This window comes from Leptosomus discolor, chromosome 8 (assembly GCF_034619465.1).
Source record: "Leptosomus discolor isolate bLepDis1 chromosome 8, bLepDis1.hap2, whole genome shotgun sequence".
Classification (NCBI taxonomy): Eukaryota; Metazoa; Chordata; class Aves; order Leptosomiformes; family Leptosomidae; genus Leptosomus; species Leptosomus discolor.
The window spans coordinates 21,020,672-21,046,043 of record NC_141398.1 but is presented as its reverse complement, the minus strand read 5'-3'; the positions used below and the strand labels follow the sequence as shown (position 1 = coordinate 21,046,043).

Sequence of the window (25,372 nt, the reverse complement as noted above, 5' to 3'; positions counted from 1 at the left end):
ATTTATTTTTATCTTCACAATATTATTTAGAAAGAGCAAAGGAGAAAGAAGTAATTTAGAGTATCACATGGGTACACTGCAGAGTTGTTTTTCCTGAGCTTAGAAATGAATATACTGTCTTAAGATCTTTCATAGAGTAAACAGAATTTGCTGTAGCGCTGTCAGACAAACAAGCAAACAAACAAATAAATCATACTTAAGAGTTCGAATACATTACACTTACAGCTCTGTGCTCCAGTGAGCTATTTCTATCACTGCCGTTAATATGAGGAGAAGCTATATACATGGAGGTCATGCATAATGTGGAATTCATTGATCAGAGTTTTAGAGAACTAACAGTTCTTTCTCATTTGGAAAAATTGGAAATAATCCTTAGGTTGGCATTTCTGTTCAGTAAAGGCAGATATGTGTTTTCTTTTTGAACCACCCTGTTACAGTGGAGGTGTTCCCTTTTTTCCCTCTGTACTGCAAATGGAAAGGAAAAGCAGAATTTGATTGTCGCTTTGTGCACATAAAAAATAATAAACATTAGTAAAAACCGCAGTGAGAGTAGCTTGATTGAGCAGACTGAGCAGGCACCAGAAATGAAGATCAAAAGCATCTGTAGAAAGTCTACAGAAAGAGTGTGTAGAAACAGAAACTGTGTTTTTACTCCATCGTTGTCACAAATGTGCAATGTTTTCCAGAGTAGAGTAGCTTTTCACTGCTTCAGTGAATTTCCAAGCCCCAAACTCTTGCATCTCTTTGTGTTTTCAAAGAGTACATGCACTTCACATTTTTCTGACCTTGACCTTTTCAATGTCCTGAGCATATGAAAGCAGGCACACTTCTCCAGATAATGCAAATTAGGATACTGGTACCTAGGGCTACTTTTTGTATCTTTGAGGTCTAATGCGTCTGTGACTATGTAGCTGAACAGTAAGGCATTTATAAACAAAGCAATGCTTCAGTTAGAAGTTTGCAAGACCTGTGCCAGAGAGTAGTACCATGAACTGAAGCACTTTTATTGTATGCTTGTGCCTATTTATAGGAAAGGCACAATTTTTAGAAGTGCTTTATACTGGCATAACACCTCCTTACTGTTTAGTAACAACACAAACTGAAACAAAACATTCTTCTTCCAGTGATGCTGTGGTGTGGCCAGGGCTTCTTTTAGGAACAGTGTATCATCAAGGCATTTGGATTCAGACCGTCAAATTTATGGTTCTTCTACATGGATCTGGGAATATAAGTTACCACCACAATTACAGATTTATTGATTGTGAAGTGAGGTTTTGGTGACAGTGAGTGTGAGGAGATGCTGAAAACTGAAGACCACTCAATTTTATAAATTTGTCTAGAGAGCTTGAAATAGTTTTCTGCATGGCTTAGTGACATACAACATCAGAGGGGAGAAAGGAATCATATATTGCCAGAGCAGAACGCAATGAAATAATATTAACATCGACCCATGCATTAATTTCCTGTTCATACACATTGAAGCCAGACTTTTGACTACCATACACACAAACCTAGCAGAAATCTGGCCTAGATCTTGATAATTATTTGTCTGAATGTAACAGTGAAGCGTTCATTTAAAATCTTAACTTTCACCTCTCATAGTTTAATTTTCGTTTCCTTTCTTTTTTTCTTTTTTTCTCTAGCGAAGATGCTTTTCTGATGGCATAGAAAAGATGAGTTTCTCAATGTCCTGAAATTCTGTTACCTTCCAGGAATTTTTTGTGGCTTCAGGAATCCATCCCTTCCTACTTTCTTTTTTGCAGAATTGAGCATTATCTAATGATATCACAACTGGATAGACCAGAATCTGGCTTGGGGTTTTTAAAATCTGAGTATTTTTTTAACGTCTGGGAAAAATTCAAGTCTGTGAAACTCAGATTACTTCTCTTTGAATGAGAGAAAATTACACTTGCCCTGTAAGGAGGCTGCAAGATCTGAAAAAATAGAAGCTCTGTAGCCTAAGACATTTTAGGATTTTGCTTACTTAGAAGTAAAGATGATATGATATGACAGAGTCAAGCATTTGCCTCACATGAATATCTTGTGGCCATTCTGCATAAGTATCACTGCAGATCAGCATTTCATGGGTTAAAGGCAGTGTGGTTCCACTCTGAAACAACTGTCCGGGCTGAAGAGCAGTACTGAGGAATGAGGAGTCTTGTTTTGTTTTCTGTTTAAAAATAATATTTTTTCAAATAAGACCCAAACAAAAAGACCAGCTTAATTTCAGACATGTTTTAGAGTAATGGTTCAATAAGCTGTATTCACTTAGACCTGGGACCTGCAAACAAATCTAGTTACATAATTATAATTTCAGAATGCTTTCCTTAGCTTTAAAACCTGTAAAACAAATATACTTTCTATGCCCATCACAGCATTTGACTGAGTAAAAGACGTCTGAAATGAAAGCTTACTGCTGTGAAGAGAGTTCAGATGAAAACTTCAGCAGAGTGGAAGTGTTTTTCTTCTATATTGATTTAGACACACAGTACACTGAAAGCACAATTTTGGATTCTGTTTTTCTTAAAAATATATAGTGCTTTTTGAAAACAAAACAACAGGTTTATACATAAACGTTTATTGTGTTGGTTTAGGATTCCATTTTCTATTTTTCTTGTCATTCACTGGAGGAGTCCTTTTGTACAGAGTGAAAATAGAAGCTAATGTTGACCACTTGTGTCAGCTTTAGTACACCTGATGTTATTTTGGATGTGGTTGCTTATGCACCTGAATACTTCTGCCATTACCCAGTCTCCCCAAAAACCGCAAAGAAGACGACTTCAGATAAGCGCATCTTGCAAGAACAGATGTTTGTATGCTGCAGTGTTATACTCTGAAGTTAATACTGTTTCTGTTTTGTTTTTCCTGGATGATTGCAATCCAATTATTTTTTTTCTATCTCAGAAAACCCATTCAGCAGATGGGGGCAATTGCAATTTTGTATTTTCTTCCTCTGTTTGACAAGGGTGTGGAATAGCTTCTTCTCGATTTGTGGACACTGCTATAGATAATACAGTTATCTCCTGGGCTAATGATTCCCTCTGAGAATTCCATCAAAAGGTGTGACATTGCCCAGAGCAGTATATTTCATTAAAACATATTTTATAGCTCAGACCAAAGGAAGAAAGTCTGCGGCAAATCTGAGGACGCTTTTACTGCATAGGCACAATGAACATTTCAGTAGTGTCAGCTAGACTCTGGTTTTGCAGTATGCACCATTCAGAATAATTTTATATGCGGTTTTTAGTTCTACTAAGTTATTGTATAATTTCTTTTAAATTACACGTTATGTCTACCTAAACATTGGAAGTCAACATGATTGTAGCTCTTAATAGAGAGATTTGAAATTTTTTTTCTCAATGTTTTAGTGTTACACCATTAATTCTTTATACGTATCTACATTTTGATGTTTTCGGTGAAGCATTAAATAGTTCTGTGTAACAAAATTAAAGTAACATGCGTACATTCTTTTCTAATATATTCTCCTGTGCTTTGCCTAAAGCTCATAGCTCATGTTGTTGCAAACAGTTTTGTCATTCCTCTAGGTGGGGCACGCGATGGAAGACTTTGCTGTGGTAGTGTTGTGCTGGAGCCCTTTAGTTGTCTGGTTAAACTGAATGGCAATGACAACAGAATTGAGAAGGGGAGTTTCTGCTGCTTTCCTTGAAAGAACATGCTTGCTTCCCAAACAGAAGACAATACTTTATTCACAAGAGATCATGGTAGTGTCACTACCAGAACTTAGGTTTTGTTTTTGGAATTCTGTGCATATAATTTTTATTGTTTATTATTTGTCAACAGTAAGTTTTAAGTTAATTATCTACAGTTATTTCAAAATAATTTAAGTTTATATGTACATAACCACTTCTACTCTGATTAAATTCATTAGGTCAGTGCAACAGTTCTTGATTTTTTCAAATCAACCTCATATTTGAGTTTAGCACATGTATGGGAAGCTCTTCATGATTTTTTTTTCCAACAGAACAGCACATGTCTTACATCCAGATCCAAGAATTTATTGGTAGCCCAATTAAAACATTGTAAAAGTCATTGCTAGTCTACTTAAAAAACCGCTCACACAACACAAGAATCCAAATTGATCAAATAAAGCAGTCATGGGGAAGCAGGTGTGCAATTAAATCACTAATAGACAGCTTCTAGTTTACCACTGCCCCTCTTGCCTAGGCTTCTTTCTTGTTCTTCTGGTCATGCATGATTTCCTGGTTGTGGCTTATCTTCCTTAGGCAAGCGCAGGGGAGTATGGTTATCACTGTGAGTTGTTAGCATCCCACATTTCCAGCAGGAAGGATGTTGACTTCCTCATCAATTTTTTCATTGGTTTTATAGCACTTATTAGTGTGCTTCTCTCCCATTGGTCCCTGCTTCTATACTGTCCAGTAATTTCTGCCTATTTGTGGTCATTTGCTTGACAAGTATGTATGCTTACATGTTCGTATGTGTGATATGGCTAAGCGTTAGCTATAACAATTAGGTAAAAGATGCATGAAGATGAAGGGTAGTAAATAAGACCAGTAGCTAAGCAGCAGCCACTTGACCATTTAGATTTGCGATTAGGCTTTAGCCACCTGATTACTTTGCAGTTACTAGCAGCAACAGTACTGTATTAGCTGGGCAATAAGTCTACAATCTGTGCATTCATTTTACAGTAGTTGATATGCTGGTGGATCAAATTTTAAGTATTTGAAGATTTGTAGGATCAAAATTAATATAGGAATATAAAGAAAACCCATTAACTGGAATGTTTGTTAGACCTCTTAAAATTATGCCTTTGGAAAATGTAGCCCTTCTACAGTTTCTGCAGGAATACTAAAATAAAGTTAAGCAGTTAAACGGGCTGATGGAAGAAAAATGTTTAAGTCTCAGCAAAACAAGGACACCTTGGTTGCTATTCTGCAAAATCGGTCATACACTGCTGATATAGCCTAGTTAGAGATTGAGGAACCATCATAAATCATCCTGAATCCAGGCTGTTATTAAATATGTCAAGAAGTGGAGCCCACTGGGTTGATAAAGGTGACAGTCCAGATATGCTCTTCAGCTGTTATTTTCACTTTCTTCTTTCCATAAAAATTCAGAGAAATAAAGACAGGAATAATGCCCAACGGGATGAAAATTAAATACTTCCTGGTGGCTTCTGGTTGTGGACAGATTCAGAATATTTAAAAGGTATGTTCTTGTTAGGAACATAACCAAATGAGCCATGATAAGTAAAGTTTTCAGAAGCTAGCCCGTCACTTAGGATAGAAACTGCATTTCCACAAGGAGTTAGGAAGACTGCACTGGCTGGAAGTTGGGGGATTGGCGACATTGCTGTTGGGGAGCAACAGAGTAAGACAGCTCCTTGGGGCTGGGGCACTGGGGGTCCCCAGGCGGGTCATGGCAGGGCCAGCCAGGAGCAGGGCAGCCGGGGGCCTCTGAGGCAGCCACAGTCCTGGGCATCGGGTACCTGGTGATGGGACCAGGCCGAGGCTGGGCCGGGGCATGGTCCTGCAGGTGGGCCCAACTTGGCGAAGCCTGTGGCTGGGCAGGGCAGGGCTGTGGGGAGCTGGAGACCAGCCCTGCTGTGGCATTGCTGGGGCAGGGGCTGATGGCCCTGGGGGCGCTGACATGGGGTCCTGGGGCATGGGCAGGTTGGGGGGAGCCCTGGGGGACAGAGAGGGCTAAGTGATGAGTGCAAGTTACAGTCTCTACTGGTAACTATTGGTCTGCAAAGTCATTTTTAAAATAGGGTTTGAAGTCTAAGGTGAGATTACTTCGGGAAGCAGTTTGAAACAATTTAAGAAGAAAAAAAAAGCTTCTTTAGTAGTTAAAAAGTTAATATCACAGATCGATATATAATCATCAGATGAGTTGGTCTATCATAGAAGCTAAGACCTACTGAAAGACATTTTCAGTAATGTTTTCATAGTTCTAGTTAAAACCTCTGATACAGAAATCAGAGCTGTGTTTTAATGTTTGGCATATTTCCCTTGTGTTTCTTGTCACTGCTCATTGCTCATCTCAACATTATGAGTAATCGTGTTTCATTTGCAATGTGTTTATGTTTCTTTTTAAATTAAGAGATTCCCACAACATTCCAACTCTCTATTTCTGACTGGCACAGCAGGGGAAAAAATAACACCACATTTTGTGTTTATCTAAGCTATTCACTCACATTATTACAGTATGTGAATGTCTCATCCTCTGTTGTATACATGTTCTTGCAGTAGTCATTGGCAGAGGGGGTGGCATCTCGTTGAAGTGAAATGTCCACACCCTTTGTAGGGATCTGGGTTGAGATGACTTCCCCAGGTCACACGAGTTAAGTCTGAACTGGTGAATGGAATATGGATTGGACTGAGTCTGCATTGCTTAGCGGCATGCCCCTGTCTGTCAAATTAATCTGAAAGATAAATAGTTACAGCAGTCTCGAGTAGAGAGAGAGAGTACGCTATTGTCCAGCTAGATTTTTCTCCCTTGCTGTCTTTTATAAGTTATTGTAGACATAGCTACAGAAATACAGTCTCCCAAACCACGTATTTGTAACCTAAGCAGTGAATCACATTTGTTCTAATTAGAAATGCTTTTGTGGAATAAACCACCTGTTGTGGAGGTGATTTCGTAGTACATAGGGAAAAGAAAGAAGTGTGCCATGCTCAGGGACACGAATCTTTCATTAACCTGGTAGTCATTGTCTTAAGGAGAGATTTCCAGGGGTTCTTTCAGCATAACACATACTGCAAATAAGTGTTTGAGAGAAGCCTTGATATTTTTCTACTTGGGCCAATTTGTACTGAGATGGAAGAATTTAAGAAGACAAACAGTTTTTTAATCTTTACTTTACAGAAAATCTGAAATATAAACCAACTGACAAAGGAAAAGCACTTTGTTATGCAGAAGTGCTATGCAAAATCCTCCTATGTGATTTTAAGATTCAGCATTAGAAATTAAAAGGCATAAATCAAAGTGTTATATTTCAAAGAATGTAGGAAATATCAGGAAGTAGGAGAGCAAGCACTTTTCTTAGCTTTCTCGTGTTTTCAATTGCTTCCTTACAACTGCAGTATAAAAGACCCGATTGTAAATTGAAGGCTTTTAGTGTTTATTAATACCCAGATAATGTTCTTCTAATGACATTCCCTGCTGCATTTTTTGATTGAAGTTTTTTGGGTAACATGATGTTTAGCATGTATAACATATAATTGGTTGGCCATGCAATCAGCTGAGAATCTTTTGTGTTTCTTAACTTTTATTACCTGTTAGATGTAAATACCTGCTAGATGTAAAAACCCTCTGACTCAAAATGTACCTGGATTTTCTTCACTGCTGAAAAGTACAAATAGTTGTTTCTTTGCAACAAAAAATATCTAATGTTATTAATTTTCCCAAATCTTCCATGCATTTCATGCTATGACAGTGAGTTTCTGAATGTGCCTTTCTGCAGTATGGTATTGGAATGCCACGTCTATGTTGATATTTGGGGTTTTTTAAGAAAGTGTACTTCTTAAATTTGTCATTTTCCTGGGCATACAAATATTCTCCTGATTTTCTTTTTTTTTTTCCCCACCCTTAAATTAGAGACAATCTTTCTGAGGCTAATGTTAACATTTGCAAACAACAACACTTACGAATCATTTTATCAAGAAAGGAACCTGCAGCAAAAGAAAAACAATTCTGATGGTTTCTGAACAATTAGAATACCAGCAAACCAGGGTTTAAATACCAGAATACCTACTATTTTTGTCTTTAGGAATAAATCACTTCAGAGGACATTTTGATTTTATAGGAAGTTTGGATCCCTGTCATTTTACATTGAGTGAATTATTCCTTTGGTAATAGAATACAGTATTATTCTGAGGATAAGAAGACATGTAACCAGAATTTTGCCCATCACTACTGTAATGGAAAGGTGTAAGACTGTCCTGCTGTCCTATAAAAGCAAAGCCAAACAGACGCTTTGTTTCTTTCTTTCTACCATTTTCAAAATTAAAAAAAAAAAAAAAATGAGTCCACAGTTGTGACCCAGTTTTGTTTTGGTTATTTGGTCAGATCTTGTGGCTCAGATAAGTATATGGTACATTGACTGAAGTTATGCTGAAGTTTATATGAGCTGATGATCTTAATTTTATTAACTTCCCCCTCCCAAACCCCCCTACGGGACAAGATATAGATTATGTGTGACACCATAATTTCATAGATTTAATACGTGAGAGGAAAATTACATTAAGACCCATATGCTTACTCTTTTACAGATAGCAAGCTAGATAGTTTTAAAGGCAAGACAAAGACCTGGCAAAAAAAAGGTACAAGGAGAGAGTGAGAAAAGAGCAGCACCTGTGTATCTTATGATTTAAGTCAGAAAAAAAGTTGTTTTATACCTCCAAAAGTCTTGTTTTCTCTTTATCCAGCCCAAATGGTTTCTGAACTGAGAATGGAAAGGGGTCTGGAAACTGACAGCTTGTGTTCTGTTAATTAAGTATAATATCTGACATTCTGCTTCTGCTTTGCTCAGATTCTGTATAGAAACTTAGTAATGCCACATTGCAGATACTGAGAGATAGTGAGGGCAGTGGGATAAGAATAAGAATGAGTGAGTTCTTAAAACCAGTTTCCCTTCTGATTTAACATCACAATATAACTGCACAATGCTGAGTCTGTTCATTTCTGCATTATCATTTTGTTCTCATTGTGCACCTCAATAAATACATTCTGTTCTGTCATTTTAAAGAAAAAAAAAACCACAAAGCCTCTCAATCTGTGAAAAGATCACCCCTCCTTCTCAGAGAACACATGTTCATTTTTAATCTAAATGGGCAATTCTTTAAAGTCAAGTTAGAAGCACTGAGACTTAATGGGTAGCTTTTTGATGTTATCTTTTAATACAGCAGGGTGCTTAGTAACTGTTCCTTCCCACCCCCCCAATAAATATAAGCTTTCTTCTACTCAAGGAGAGTTATAATATACTTAACATATTTTATAGCACAAAATGTGTGTTAGGAACAATGAAAATGCTGGACATATCAGTCGAAGTTCTTTATTATAAATAATTTAAATATAAGCAAATTAGGTGACTTTCTAATTAAGAACAAACAAACAAAGCCCAGATAAAATGGCAGTGGTTTGTTGAGGGATAGAGTAATCTTGGATAGACCTCTGTCCCTGCTGCTCTATGCAGTTTCCTTTTGTAGTAAATGGTGCTGTCCTCAGGGCCACAGAAGATAACATGGGTGGTGGGACAGAGCTACCATCATTGAAGCAAACAATCCTCAGTGTGACTGCTTCAGGCTTAGGGCTTAAGGCAGAGTTTCTAGCAGTGAGTGCCGTAAGATAACTACTATGACTAAAACCAAACCAAAATGAAATAAAACCCACCCCAGTTGCTAGAATATTCTTGACTTAGAGAAGTTTTCTAGAATGGACCTAGAACTCAAGAAATTCCAGCTTAAAAAATGAACTCTGCTGGGTGGAAATGACCCTGAACAAAATGGTTGACTTGCCAGAAATAGCTCATGAGAGATTACAGCAAGAGCTGGGAAGGTTAAAAACAAAGTAGAATGATGCTAAGAGTAATATTATAGTTTTTATATCTTATGTGCAATAACCTTTCATGAAATTTAATATATCATTTTATATGACTTTATGTGTATATGTTCTACAGCTGCACTCCAATTCCGACAAAGGTGATGGATCAGTCAAATACATCCTCACTGGAGAAGGGGCAGGAACTATATTTATTATTGATGACACGACTGGCGACATCCATTCAACCAAAAGCCTAGATCGAGAGCAGAAGACACACTATGTGCTTCATGCCCAAGCTATTGATAGACGGACAAACAAGCCACTTGAGCCTGAATCTGAATTCATTATCAAAGTGCAGGATATCAACGACAATGCACCAAAATTTACAGATGGACCGTACATTGTTACTGTGCCAGAGATGTCTGAAATGGGTAAGGAAAACAAATTGTTCTATTCAACAATCTTTTAATAAGTGAAAATTAATCAGAATTAAACAAATATAAAGAAATGGTAGTTTTCTAGATTATTTTAGACCAAGGTGTCATATGTTTATTTACTTTTATTAAGTTTCTTATAAAGTGAAGTTCAAAACAGTCCTGATCTTTGGTTTTCCCTGTTAGAAATGTAGTTCAGATAGTTTTACTCTTCAGGGTGCTACATTATACAGTCAATTTTATTTATTTATTTCTTCTCTGGTGTTGAAATTAGTTTATAACTTTCCTGTAATACCACAACATCAAAGCTACGTAACTAGGCTAGGACAGACAGATGGGAATACAACTTTTGTGCTAGATAATTTTTTGAGAAAGGTTAACTATCATGACTGGTCTTTGTGAAATATATCTGCTGCTTTTTGTTACTGAATGGACAGTACACATAGTTACCTCATGAACACACGCTTTTCCCTTTCACCCCAAATCCCTACATACCCCATCTAAGAAACAACCTTCAAGTCCAAGATGTGTCAAACTTTCCCTAGTGAAAAGTAGATAATTTGTTCTTTTCTCATTGCTCTTTGTCTAATAAGGTGATACACTTTAACTTCTGCAGAGTAGAATTTTAAAAATTAAAAGGGAAAAATATTAAAATACATGTAGTTATTCAGCTCTCATAACAATATTGATCATATATATGAGAATGAATATTGTCACTGACTCTTAATGGTTTGTCATCATTCGATCACTTTGAATGGTAATGATAACTCATATAAGTAGATCAGAAAATAGCAGTAGTGTTTTGTTCCATACTTGAAAGTCACATACGGTATTTGGTTAATACAGTTATTTTGGATGAGAAGGTACCTTGTGTAACTTTCCTGATGTAGACAGGTGAAATTAATTTTAAACTGGGAATCTGCATGCGGTTCGTCTTCTGTGGTACCACCTGACATTATTCTGAGTTCAGACACACATGGTTGTGTGATGAGGGAAGTTTAATCTGTTTGTGGAAGTCTGCATACTGTTTGAACTGCATACAGTTTCACAATGCACAAGGAAATATTTAACATGGAGAGACTAAACAGGCCAAAACCACAGCTTCCATTACAGATGTGCATGGTGAAAACTGCATTCCAAACACATCTACAGTTCTTCTCTTGTGTATACAAATGAAGTGTGGCATATGAAATATTTGCAAACATGTAGTAATCATACCAGTCCTGGAAAGACCAAAATATATTAAATCTTACTCCTGAACCATGGAGTTCAGAGCTGTGACAGTTGGGAAGCAGAGACTTTTGCACCAGTGGCTTCTTCATTGACCTAAAGGCTGTTAATCTTGTATAAAGTAGAGAATAAATGTCCTTTCCTATCTACCATGCAAAATCAGGTTGTTAAATGGACTCTCAAGCTCATGTTTTGAAAGGATATAAAATATCACGTTTTAAAAGGATATAAAAATTTCCCCCATTCTCTTCCTCTGACTTTTTTACTGCCTCCTCATTCTTTATCTCACTGCTACTGCCACTACACTGACACATAGGAATAGTTTCTTGATTTTCTTCTCAAAATGACCTCCATACTTGATGTTCTGAAAAATAATCTACCTGTGTGCATTGTAATTGTCTTGTTCTAATACTTTGTTCTTCATAGGTACTTCTAGCACCTTTCTCCCTTTCCAGTCTCCTTTCCACCTCTCCCTTTTTGGACTCTTCCAAGTCCTCCCCCAGTGTGCTATTTCAGATGTCTCTCCAGCTGTGGAGAGCTCTAAGCCTTTTTTCCTGTGGTCTGTCTTGCAACAAGGATACATGAAGGGGAAAACATCTTTCATCTCCACTTACTTCCTTCTTTCTTCTTCTTTCATAGGTCATTGTTCCCATATTACCCTTCAACTTCACTTTTATGAGTTTTCTTCTTTCCATAGTCTGTTTCCCTCTAACTGGGAATTGTTACCTCATCTTTGTTTGTAATTTCTATTTCCCCCTCCTTCCACATTTTATTATCATTATTTATTAACATTATTATTTCTAATAGCTTTTTCTGGGTCTTTACCAGAAGAACAGTCTTTATTAGCCATTCTTGTTTCATCATTATCTAGCTAATAAAGATTTTCAGATTATAGATCAAATATATTTTCATTCCTTAAAATAATTTGCAAATTGTACATTGTTCTCTTAAACCATAGCTTCCTCTCAAATACTGACTTCCTTGATCTCATCTTTTGCTTCTCAGAGCTAAAAACACATAGGTCTCCATACCATCTACACAATGATGCTAGTGTGTATAACAGGACATGGTTTTATTATAGAGTTCCCTATTTTAACCATCTAAGCATACTATTGCAAATATAATTCTGAAGAGAAATTTATGGAAGTACAGAAAGGCATATGTCATAACACCAGGACTATTTAAGCAATACACCATTGTAGGAACTATTACAGTGAGGGGATAGAGCTCCCAGCAAGAATATTGTGGGCCTGTATGAAAACTCTTCCGTTGTCTTCAATAATTCACTGTAGCACAAAGCTTTACTGTTGCAGCTCATTTCTGTAGCATCTAAGCTGTTACCTCAGTTGTCTCTTGTCACAGTACAGCCTGACTTGACATGAAATTAATTTCCTTTATCAACTGTCTCCACAAATGCATAACTCTGTCTTCCTCTTTCTTCAGTTTCGTTTGTCTTTAATGGAGACCATTTTAATTCCTTGATTATTTCCTTCCCGTGTGGAAGCCTTTTATTTTCTGCATAGGAGAAAAGACAGTGGAAATGAAATCAATGTTATCCTCAAAGTCAAAAGCAGCTAATGGAATTGGGTTTTATTTGTTTCTTCTATTTATAAAAATTATCTTTTTTTCATCCTCTCAAAATGTAGTATTCTTACACAGACATTAGTCATAATTCTGTAGTAGTCTTAGTCTTGGTATTACTGTACAACTATGTTATACAAGTTACTGTTTTCCAAAAAACAGTTAGTCTGGAATGGCATTTTTGGTTATAAAACAGTGAATTATGCTAAACCAAGGAAGTTTTAGTGATAAAGCATTAATGAGTATGTTATATAAATTAATTTTTTTGCTAGTTGTACCTGAGGTAAATCACTAAAATAGTATTCCACAAAACTTTCCTGTTGTGTAAATAAAACAGAATTTTCATATCCTGCCATCTGCTGTAGGCATACATTATGTTTTCATTGCAATGTTATGAACATTTTTTTTTCCTTATTGATTTGTTGTGTTTGTTGCATATTGAAAAGATTTTATTGCTGCAGTCTCAGGAAGACTAATTCTGTTACTGCTTCCACAGGATACTCTTTCTGTCAGATAATAGAGATCCCTATGCCAGGTTTATTCGTTCTGTGGTTAGCATGTTTTTTGACATTTAGCTGTGGAGTCTATACATAGCTGAACTTCCTGTTGCTATTTGATGAATTTCTAAGGATGTTTCACAACTTTAAAAATGTCTTCTGCTTTTTTACATGGTCATTTAAAGAACTTTCAATGTTACTGCCTCTCCATAACAGCCCTTGTGCTGAGTGGCATGTGGTATTTTTGATCTCCATTATGCTGTTTATTTTCAGCAGCAGGTTCCTGTCTGTCTCCTCAAGAAGTTAGCTGGTATTTTTCCTACGAGTTGAGCCTTTCTTGATATACTTGTAAAAGCTGTAGGACCTTTATGGCTTTTCTTTTGTTTAGGTTACTGATGAGATAGTACAGGTAAGTTTTGTTAAATTATTTGCCCAATAGTAGATCACAGTGTTCACTGTGGCATGAAGTGAAGATATTATTTATGCTTTATGTACTATGCTGAAAGACCTGAAAGAAAACACCTATTCCTTGCCTTCATTTAATGTTTTTCCTAAAAGTTGGCTCAAGAACTAAGGTTTATATCTGAAATGATTTCTTCTGCAGTGTAAAAAAAACAGATTTATTGAGAGCTATAACTGTGCTTTGTTTTAAGGTTTATAAGTCATTGTTATCTAAATGTGAAAGGAAATAAAAACATTTTTCAATCAGTAAAAGCTTTCCATATCTGCTTATTTTCAGGTAGCTTCAAAATGACTGAAATACTGCATAATAAATTTTCTAGTGTTGAGGTCATGCATAAGAAAAGTATTCCAAATAAATTCTGCCTAGAAAATTAGTAGACCTACCAGACTTTTCTGAACTTCTTTCCAGGGTATTATGTGAGGTAGTCATAATTTCAGATAAGCTGAAAGACAATATTCATGGTGTTCATAAATAAGATTTGTATGAGAAATGTCTATTTGTTGTCTTGTGTTTTTGATTTTTGTCTTCTAATGAAGATAGCTCACAAAAAAAAAATTGAGGTTTTCTACAATGAGGACATGGATCAGTAATAAAGTGACTGGACTCAAAGAGTTGATTTCCTCGTGAAATCGGTATTTTCTAATGAAAGAAACTAAAACGTGTTGACTTGTTAGTGTTTTAAGACAATTTTAAGAATTAGTTTAGTTAGGCAGGAAATCCCTGTGTTCATTAAACTTCACCTTTTTTTCACTTCTTTTACTTTTTGTTAAATATTGATCTATTGGAGATTTTAACAGTGCAGCAAACTATGGAAAATCATGCATACAGATTTGCATTCTCAACAGACATTTTATCGAACTGCCTCATTAAACTTTAAAAATTTCTCTTCAGAGAGATATATAGAAGTATTTCCCTTCAGCTTTTCTTTGATGTATAACTTTACAAATTTTTTATTGTAAACATATTTTAAAAAATAGAAAAAACAAAAGATATTTTGAAATAAAACTACATTTTGGTTTCTCAAGTGAAATTATCCTTATTTTTGATAACAGAAAAAAGGGAAAGCTTACAGAGTGGTGTTCAGAGCATGCAGACATATTTTATAGCTCTGTATAAAGCATTAGTGAAGAAAACAGAATTCCCAATATGTAACCTCTAAACTGTAGTGGGAAATCATGTGGAATGGTAGTTGTAATCTGAATAAAGAAAGCTTCCACTTTGAGAAGACAAAAGTGTTTTTTATTGTCTAACTGGAATGTCAAAATGCTTTCATAGCAAAATTTTGAGCTTTTCTTGACAGGCACTTTCACAGTAGGTTAGTGAATAAAGTGTGGAAGGTATGCCTCAGGGTCTGATGTTCGTATCTGTTCTGAGGTCTCCAGGGAAACTAGATCCTTGTTTTTTGTATTAGATTCTTTTCTTCAGAATTGTTAACGTTAAAAATAGCAAGGCAGCTGTACTGTATACTTTTCCAGCTAAACCCTTCATTACACATAGCTCAACAGCAAAAACTGATGCTGTATCTGAATGGTACAAATATATTTGGCACCATGGTTTGTCTGTCATGTTGATGAGCTGAATGTTGCTAACTTTGAAGGGAGTAAGTGGAAGGTAAAGGTACCCTCTTTACCTTTTTTCTCACAAGGCATTCTAACCCACAGCTTTCACAAGCTGCTTTTTCTCTGTGCTCAGCAAATCAGGCAAGAGTTAAGCAGAAGGCCAGTATGGGGATATCTTATAAGATGCTGAGGGTGCTTGTGTAATACAGTGAAAAGGTTAAGCATCTGCTGAGCTACATTGCACTGAATGAGGGTTTGAGAGGTGAGGTGGGGGGTTGAGTTAAAACTTGTGATTCTGAGTGTTCTTTTAGATGGAAAGAGAACACTTTGGCACTATTCAGCGACACCAAATTACTATTATCAAGTGTTTCTTCGGAGAGAGATACAGATGTATTAGAAAATCACTGTGGAGGATTTTAAGGCATAATAGCATTCCATTCCTACCAAAATGACCTGCCAGCTGCTTATGTGAGATATCACCTTTCACTAGCTCTAGTTCTTTGGCCCACATCAATGAGCAATACAAGCACTCAGATTCTATCCCCTAACATTTAAAATAAGGAGAGGAGAGAAGAAATCTCTGAAGAATGAAAGAACCATGAAATCTCAATATTTTTGGTATTTTCTTCTTCTGAAATAGCCAAAATCTGTTCATCCATTCCAAAATCTGCCTTGATTTTCTAGAAGTCTGGGGAAATGTGCAAATGAGAACTGAAGATTGTTACACAAGGTTGACAACTGCTGGTAACTGTTTTCCTGGAAGCACAAAAATCTATAGATTAAAAAGGTACAGAAGTTGTCCAGCAGTCTGGGTAGCAAACTCTGGTAGGTGACTGACTATTCCTATTGGCTGAGTATGTTTTTGTTGTATGCAGTTAAGAAAATAAAAACATTGTGTATCAGTAACACATTTATTAATCTTTAATGATTGCACAAGATTCCAACAGAAAATAATGAAGCCGTGAAGAAAGGTAAACCAACAAATCAGTGTGGATAGGCCTTCACCCTTGAATGCAACACGTTTAACTAGAAGACAGAAAGGTCACAGCTTTTCCACCTCAAGTTAGACATTATTGCCAAACTGGGCTACAGAAATATATCATTACAGTATTTAGATAAGCTGTAGAATAGGGGGGAAAATCCAATTTCTGTTCTTTGAAGTGACCCGATGTGGTTTGCAAGAACTCTTATTCTAAGTTTAGATAGCAAATAAATATGACTGAATAGATTCCTGGAACATTTTAAGAAAATTACACTAACTTTAGTTCATATTTGTTTACCTTGCCACATAAACCCAAATACAGTAATTTAGTCAACTTTACTGTTAACACCTGAATAACTATGAACAGACTGCTAGCTCCAGCTTGATTCTATTACAATATTCGACTTCAAATTCATCAAGGTATTCTTACATCTGCTGTGTAAATATATTTATCTATGAGATGGTTTGCATTTGGGCTATTCAGAGACCAGAAGACATGATATTTCAGTATGCAGACCTATTTGCTGTACCTTTTACTAAATCTGCAGTAGAGATACAAAAAGCAACTTTTGGTGTCCCAGTTAGTGTAGCACAAACAAATGAATAGTTTCTCAAACAGTGAAGAATCCAAATCTGCAAAGATTTGCATGCTTGCTTTGCTGTACTCAAAGTGAGACTCCAGGATTTTAGGTATTTCTGTTCCCGGTGTGGACACTAACAACTGATCTATGAAGTTAAATTGTTGGAACTGAGGAGCCAACATCCACACCATATGTTTTTGGGAAGTCTTATTTCAGACCATCTCTTGTCTGGTCTCTGAGACTAAATGCCCATTAGCAGTCAGAATAGATCAGATGTGCTGCTCAAGCACATCTTCTGGTTTAGTTTCATCTGAAGGAATCTTGTTAGCATGCTCTGAAACTGTTCCATGAAGCAAATCAAAGTGCAACAAGTGGGGGAGATCAAGAGATTCAATTCAAAAGCATACTTCTCCTCACAACTAAGATGTGAAATTGAACACCCTAGAGTGGAGGTGATGCCTCAGTGGTTAATTTAACGGAGAAGCCACTTTCAGATGCAGAATTACATGAGAGCAGTCTGTTCTGTTATTATTATTTGTGTATTTTAATTTGCAATCTTTCATATACTGATTTCTCATGTGACATGTTGGGCAGTGATAGCAAAAAGGATTCATCATTAAATGTCTTGAAAAATACAGTAAAATGTAAAATCACTTGTCTTTATTCTATCTGTGCAGTACTGACGTATTTTATTTTCTGCGGTGTCGCTCATCAGTTATTCCACTTAGTGACATGCTAGAAACTGTGATTTTATTTTTGTAATGGTATTTATTAACAGCATACGACTATTTGTCTTTTGAACTCCTTACCTTTCTAATTTGAGTCCATCATTTGACTTCCAACAAGGTTCTAGGAGTTGCTTCGTTTTCAGCACTCTGATATCTTCCAATAGCTATATTTTTTTGATTCCGTTAGTATCTTTTATTGATTTGGGGGCATCTATGCAGTTTATTTTAAATATCCACCTCAACATTATATGGTGGTTGAAGATAATCCTGAAGTCCATAAGTATGAATTGTTCAGAAGTCTAAGCGATATCCAAGTTTGGGGTCTATATGTCTGAACATGCATAAATATGCATGCTTTATAGTTACTATTTATGTTTATTTATGTGTAGTTGTTACATATACATAGAGAGGGGGAAAAAAGTTTTTTTCAAATGAGTATGAAGACTTTTCCTTAAAAATACGATAGGATAATAACATATAGAGGAAATGTTACTAATGTCTGAATTGTAGAATGTGAGGACTGTAAAGGTTTCAAAAGTTCATCTAAAATATTTATATTTGTCAGAAAATTATATTTATTATCAATTAACTTTTATTTTCCTGTGTATACAGGTACATCTGTTCTACAGGTGACAGCCACAGATGCAGATGACCCTACATATGGAAACAGTGCCAGAGTAGTGTACAGCATTCTTCAGGGACAGCCATATTTCTCTGTTGACCCTAAAACAGGTGGGAATTTTGTGTTTCTGTCAGTGTAATTTGACTAATATGTTGCAGTTAACTAAGTCTAGTGGATTAAATCCAATGCACAAAACACGGGTGGGTGGGTTGTGTTTTTTTTAAAATTCCTATTATATCCTACTTCTTGCTTTAAGACTATGAAATTTATGAGTTGCTGTGTTTTGCTGAGTACTATAATAAGCCTACTGTGTACAGAATTAATTCTGCATCATGCCATGATGTGAGCCATTCAGCCAAACTGGAATAGCATTTTTTCATCTTTTCAAGCCTCTGTTTAGGAAGTGACTCAAGTGTGCCTAATACTTTATGATTCTAAATGCCATATTTTTCCTGAGGCGTAGACTTGGGAGGATTATTGAATGTGTACTTCAACACATATACCATAATAAATTAGTATCTTTCTTGTATTTATAAAACTGTAGTATTGCCATTTTACTGAAAATTCATTCTATGATTCAAGAAGTAGAATTAGCTGAAATATTTATGCTTAAACTCTGTGCATCGCCCTCTCCTTTTTTCTACAAAATGTAAATTATGTATAATGAATCCAAATTGGTTTCTTTAAAAAGAGAAGTCTCTTTTGGGGATGGGGGTTGTAACTAGTTTTGGATTTTCTGAAGAGCATTATCTTGAATATTAATATGATGATATATTTTTAGTACACATCTGTAGTCCTTAATAATGAGGAAAGATAATGTAATAAATTCCTTTTTTCATCTGACTTTTGTAACTGTTTTTCCCTATCTATATCAAAGCTTTAATACTGAGGGGAAAGAATGAAGTACAGTGATACCTATACTTAACTGTAGGGAAGAATATTGATTTTTAAAATGTGCTGAAGTGAAGTAAGTATAGTGTAAATAATTTTCTTTGTAATGTTTTTACATTTAAGTGTCTTTGCTTGTGTACATTAGTCTCTGTGGAGGTATACGCTTGCTTCATTACAAAAGAAGTGTGTCTGTGCCATCTCAGCTAGCTTTGAGGTTAGGCTAGCTTTGAGTAGGAGGCTGGACACAATGACCCCCAGGGGTCTCTCTCAACCTAAATTATTCTATAAATTTGTGAGCTCATGTTAGAAAAGCCTAAGAGTGCAAAGCCTGACAGGATCATGTTGGAGGACTATATAAGGTGCAGGGGGCCAAACTTGATGCAGGCTTCATGGTGTTTCAGGAACGACTGCTGGCACACACCTTACCCAGCCGTGTGCGAGAACAGTCTGGCAGGATACTGTCTGGCACAGGCTAAAACCACTCTGGGGCACATGTTAACGACTAAGAGGTATGGAAAATCAGTGGTACAGTGCTCAAGATCTCTCTGCCCTTGTGCTACTTAGAAATACAACCCTGGTCTCCATTTCTACTTCTGTTTTGGCAGTCTGAGGCAATGGCCTATAATTTTTTATTTTGATAATGGTTTGGCACTGGTAGTCTGGAGCTGCTATTCAGTCAGTGAAGAATCATAATGGATGTTCTCAGTATTAGGTCTGTATCACAAAAGAAAATAGTGTTGTTATGTCACTGTTTGTATGTTATAAAGAAAGCAGATCTGAGTGTATTTTCAATCCCCAAGCCTTAGGCTTTGACAGGGATGTAATAACATCTTATGAACTTAAACTGTATTTAATATGTATACAGTATATGAAAATGATGCTCATACCTTAGTCTATTAAAATGGCAAAAGAATAAATATCTTATGAGGTAAGTAGACAGTGAAACGGTGAAAAAATGGAGAAGGCTTTTTGATTTGATAAGTTGTCTTTTTATAATTGCAGAATAGCAGTTAATTTAATTTGGCGTGATGTAATGGGAAGAAGTAAAATATTGGAAATGATAGGAAAGTCTTGAAGAATAGAGTGTTTCACTATGAAATTTCACTTTGAATTTCTGGATTTTAAGACTCATTTTCTAAAAACATCACTCTTCTGAATTTGGAAGCGTTTCTGTGACCTATTTTTCCTAAGGCTTCAATTGTTCAATTCCATCTTAATTACATTTTATCTGGAAGTTTTCTGAATTTACACTGACATGCACAAACTTCCTTTACAAGAAAGGAGGGACAAAACAGGGAAAAAGAGAAAGGTCCCAACATTCTAGACTGAATGTGATGTTTGTGAGGCCTAAGATCTTTTATGGCTATCAGTAAAACTTCTTGGAGCTATCAGATGCAGACATCAAACTATTCATAGATCTAGTGTGAATACTTATCTTAAAAAGTCCCCTGCTCAAGCTTAGTGCTGCCTAAACTTGGTTTTAAACAACTTACTACCTGAAGACTTTTAAGTTCTGGATTTTTAGGAGCTTAGTTTAGAATAGTTTACATAGGATTTTAGAACTCATACATTTAAAATATTAGTGGGCCAGCATCAAATTACAAACTTGGAAGTAAAAAAAAGATCTGTTCTTGGCAGGAGAACATCTTTGTTAGCTTATCTGATAAAAGGCTCCTCTCCACCTACCCAAATGAGGGCGGAGGTGGAGTGCTGGGAGAGTAATCCCCCTGCCCTAATCAGACACTCCAGCCTGGGCTCCTCCTAAGGTTGTCCCAGGAGAGCCTCAGCTCCATGGGCTGGGTGTAAAACCCATCATGAGGAGACAACAAGAGATGCTGATCTGATCACTCTACAGGCTGAGGGAGCTACTGCCTACAGGAGTATGGGATATGTCATGGGATGCAGGGAAGAGCTTTATGGTATTGTGCTAGACTTGTTACTGGATATTTAGGGAAAGGACCGTAGGCAGGGAAAGGGAGGGATTGAGACAGATTAGAGAGGAAAAAGCGAGGGAAAATAGAGGGATAAGTGGATAAAAGGGTCCAGTCGTGTGTAAACAGCCTCTTGCACAGCACCATTGCCTGGTCATGCCCTGTGCTTGATCAGCACAGTCTGTCCTGTCTTATTATGTTCCATTTCTGTTTTCCTGACTCTATCTGTATGCATGTGTGCATGGAGATTTGAGTGCCAGCAAATGGAGTTGGACCATGGGTCAGGGGGGCCTGTGTGTCTATGGTACCAACAAACTGGAGAGTGCAGAGTGTGTGCTTATTACATGGATGTCTATGTCAGTGTGGGATCACTACTGAGTCTCAGGCTGGAGAAGCCAGCGAGTTGGAGTGGCTTGGTCAGCAGCTGGAGAGGCCAAGAAGTCCAGACCAGTCTGGAGCAACTATGTGATCTGTGGGTTGACTGAGGCCTGTGGCATCTGTGTGTCTATGTGCATGAGGCAAGGGGAGGCCAGGGACCCAGGAGACAGCTCCTGGATAGCCTAGCTACCAAAGCCAACTACTAGGGGCTCGTAATGTATATGTGGGGTTGTCATCAGGCACTGGGGGTCCAGGGACAGTTGCTGGATATGCTCAGTGTGTGAGGCCCATTACTGGGGGATCCATAGTGTGCTGGGGTGAGTGAGGATGTGTGAGTGTGTCGAGGATTAACAGGGGTCTGTACCTGCAGCTGGAGGCAAGCTGCAGGCCTTGGACTGGTATGTCCGGGTGCCAGCAAGTGTGACGACTGGGGATCCAGGTGCCAGCTACTGTATAGACCAAGTGTCTAAGGCAAGTTACCAGAGAGATCCATGCTGAGTACATGTGTATATTTCCAACTATAAACTGTCCTTCCGCTTGATCATCTGGAGAAGGATGAGGCCATTTGTGCCATTTGTGTTTGAGCACTGAGTGTTTCAATCTATATATCACCTGCTGCATGAATGTATTGCATCTGTGTGTGTGCCTCTTAACGCACACTCAGCCTCACTACTGCTTCCAAATCATGGATTAAAAACAGGGGGCTGCAGCAACCTCATCTCCATCAGGCTATCAGATTTGGCAGCTCCCAGCAATCTTTAGTTTTAAGTTGGTTGGCTCTAGGGCCTCTGTTTTTTTTTATTGCATTTTGTTTTCTCCCCTGGGAAGAAGGAATTCTAAACTGTGTAGAAATTTGCTGCAACTATGTTGTTATGACTGTGAATGGCAGAACTACTGTCCGTGCATAACGTAAAGTGTAAGATTTTCAAAATCCTTTGAACTTGAATGACTTTCTATAAAGTGTTTTATATTTGTGTTTATTAATTTTTTATTAACTTTAATGATTAGCTGTGGGATGTAATAGTATTTAGCTATGCAATTAGTAGTTAGCGGTGACAGCCTTTGCTCGTTTCTGTTTGCTTTCCTCCCCAATTGCAGCAAAACATTCTGCTGAATTTTTATAAATAAGTATGTATTAGTAATGCTGACATAAGAAAGGGATGTCTGTGTCTAGATCCTAGGTATATTTGCAAAGGTTATGTGTATTGGATTATATTATTTTTAATATCAAAATATTCAGGGAACACAAGAAAACATGAGTCACTTATCCTTTTAGAGTACCATTAACCTCACTGTAAAAATAAAATAAAAAGTATGTAAAAATAAAATAGTGAAGAATTGAGAAAATAATTTATTAATATACTTAGTATTTCAGTATTGTTCCCCCCCCCCCCCTCCATAGAACTTTGAACTTCTTTTGAAATGCCCAAATATATTTGAAAACTTTTCCTGGGAGTTTGAGTGACAAATTTAATACCCCACCTTTCCCAAACCATGAGGTCTTTTGAGCCATGAACTTTATGTAGGGTCTAACCTTGTTTGTTCTTTCCTTATGTCAAGTGTGGCTCATCAAACAGCAACAGTCAACATTTGTCTGGTAACCCAACCCCAGAAGCTCATTTTTTTCCTGAGAAAACCTCAAATTAGATTATGTGCTTTTTCTAGCAGCTATAGCAGCCCACTTTCAGTTGCCACATGCTTCTGGAATGAAAGTGAAACCTGTAGTCCAATTCCACTGCTTACGTAGTAAACCTGTGTCTGGAGGATGTTAGCTGCACACAGCTCTTCCCAGATGCATCAATCTTAATGAACAGAATTTAGAGAGTGAATTAATCTGTGCGGCATTTGTCCTTTCAAATCAGCAGTTCTGGTTGTAACTGTGATGAAATAAGAGATAAAACCTTCATTCACTCCAGTTTTGATTTGAAGTGTGAACATGGGTGCGATGGGAGAGAAACATCTGTGATTGCATTGAATGAATGCAAAAAAAATTAGATCTTTGTATTTATTTGTATTTATAATAATCTGCTGTTACAGCAGTAATATTACAAAGATCTGAATCATCTATCAGCTTGGTTTTTTGAGTTTTTTTACTTGAAGATATTAAATAGTAAGGAAATATGTATACTTATTTATGAAAGAATGTCACTGCAAATTAGTACAGACTAATTATGAAGTGTGAGAAGAGTGTCAACCTCCTTCTGCTTTCTGTCTTCACAATAATGTGAACAATGCCTTCAAGTGTCCCTGTAAGAAATGACCTATTCACTAATTATCTAGTTTAGTTCCTGACTGAGAGCACAGTACAAGTAATAAACATAGTCAGTGGCTGAATAGATGCTTCCAAATATAGAGATGCACCTTATAAACACCAAGTGAGCAGCCTCTGAAGTTCAAGACATTTGTACTCATCTGTAACTGTTATTCTTATCATTTTCTGGAAGTTCTTGGCCATAGTTCATATAGGAATGGCAGATTTTGTACATTATATTGAGTGTAATTTTAAAGTTGCATGTGTGTTCCTCTGCAAAACAAAAAAAAAAAATTGATTGTTTATCAAGTTACTCATAGATTTGATACTTCTAAATAAATACTAATGCTTAAAAATTTTGTTAATTAGAGGACTCTATTAAAATTATGGTCTTTTAATACCGAGGTAGTAATTATGGATTTAATGGATTAAGGTCTACCTTAGAGAAATTAACTTAAATGGGAGTAAAGAGGAATTGCATAGACTTCCCAGAAGAAAAAGGAAGAGCACCTTTTGTGTGCTTTAGCAGAACAGTCTGTTCTGGTATCCCAGATAAGAATCTACTGTGCTAATTGGAGTAATAATAAGGTATTTCATGACCCTATGTCTCTGCAGTACATAGGAAATCATACTAGTCAGTAAATAATTTCAGAAATCAAATTCTGCCATTTACTTGAATGTGCATCTTTGTTTTTTAGATCAAGAATCCTTACTTCTTTTAGTTGAAATATCTTTCTTAGTGACATGTATTTAAAATAAACGTGTTTGCTGGGGTTAATGATCCCTTGCTGATACACAGATTGGTTCATATTAGAGTGCTAACTGAAACTGGAGAGTCCTATGTTTAACTACCTCTTTGCTTCATGCTGATAAGCTCCAGTACAATTTCTATGACCTTACAGGGCTACAGAGGTGTCTTACATAAATTGAATACTTCTACTCTAAAGAAATACTTTATGATGTCCCCCTAACTCCACAGCTAAGACACCACAGCTCGTGCCCACGTTCCTGTAGTGGATTTAAAGTAAATTTAACCTCCTCTATCACATTTTTTACACACGGGTTCTTAAACTGTTATTGTTCAATAACTAAATCTTATGAAAACAGTAAGGGCAATTGCATTAGTCATAAAACTTTGCTACTAACACATTCTGTTTGAGTTAGGTGATGACATATCTATAGTGAACCTTCAAAATCTCACTTGCACTTGTGTTGCAGACCACTTATTTATAACTCTTAGTAAAAACTCCAACTTAATTATACGTGATTGTTTTCTACTTAGTATCAAGATGAGGTCACAGTGAAGAATCAGTCTGAAAGCTGAGTTATTTTTATGTAGTGATTGTACAGTGTGTAGGATTAAAATAAATTTATTTTGTGCATGGGTACTGTAATTTTGTCTTGAAATTGCAAGAACTGTATTCCATATTCAGGTTTTCATGTATTTATTTTCCCTCAAGGAATTTCTGAAGTGTTGTAACAGAAATTAAATCTCTAGCATATATCATTGCCAAAGTCTATATTTGTAGTCAAGAGAATCACTAGAAATTCAAACTCAAAATTTGAAAAAGTCCTATCTCATTCTTCTGAATCTACCAGGTACTGTACAATGCACTCCTCCATTCCTGAAGGAACAGAAATATGTCCGCCATCTAAAAATATTGTCATGAACACTTGTTTGAGAATGTCATCTGACAGCTCTAAGCTAAGAGTAATATAAAT

General features: G+C 36.6%; 1 protein-coding gene across 3 annotated transcripts in view; it reads left to right on the top strand.

Moving 5' to 3' along the window:
* The window catches only part of CDH18 (cadherin 18), a 168,032-nt gene that overhangs the window by 27,624 nt on the left and 115,036 nt on the right, over window positions 1–25,372 (top strand). For 2 of the 3 annotated variants that reach the window (XM_086469061.1, XM_086469060.1), the window contains exons 2-3: window positions 9,659–9,953; window positions 18,190–18,309. In XM_086469061.1, coding sequence (XP_086325187.1) covers window positions 9,659–9,953; window positions 18,190–18,309 — 415 coding nt within the window. The remainder of the gene's footprint in view (window positions 1–9,658; window positions 9,954–18,189; window positions 18,310–25,372) is intronic. The other variant, XM_086469062.1, reaches the window with a different exon arrangement.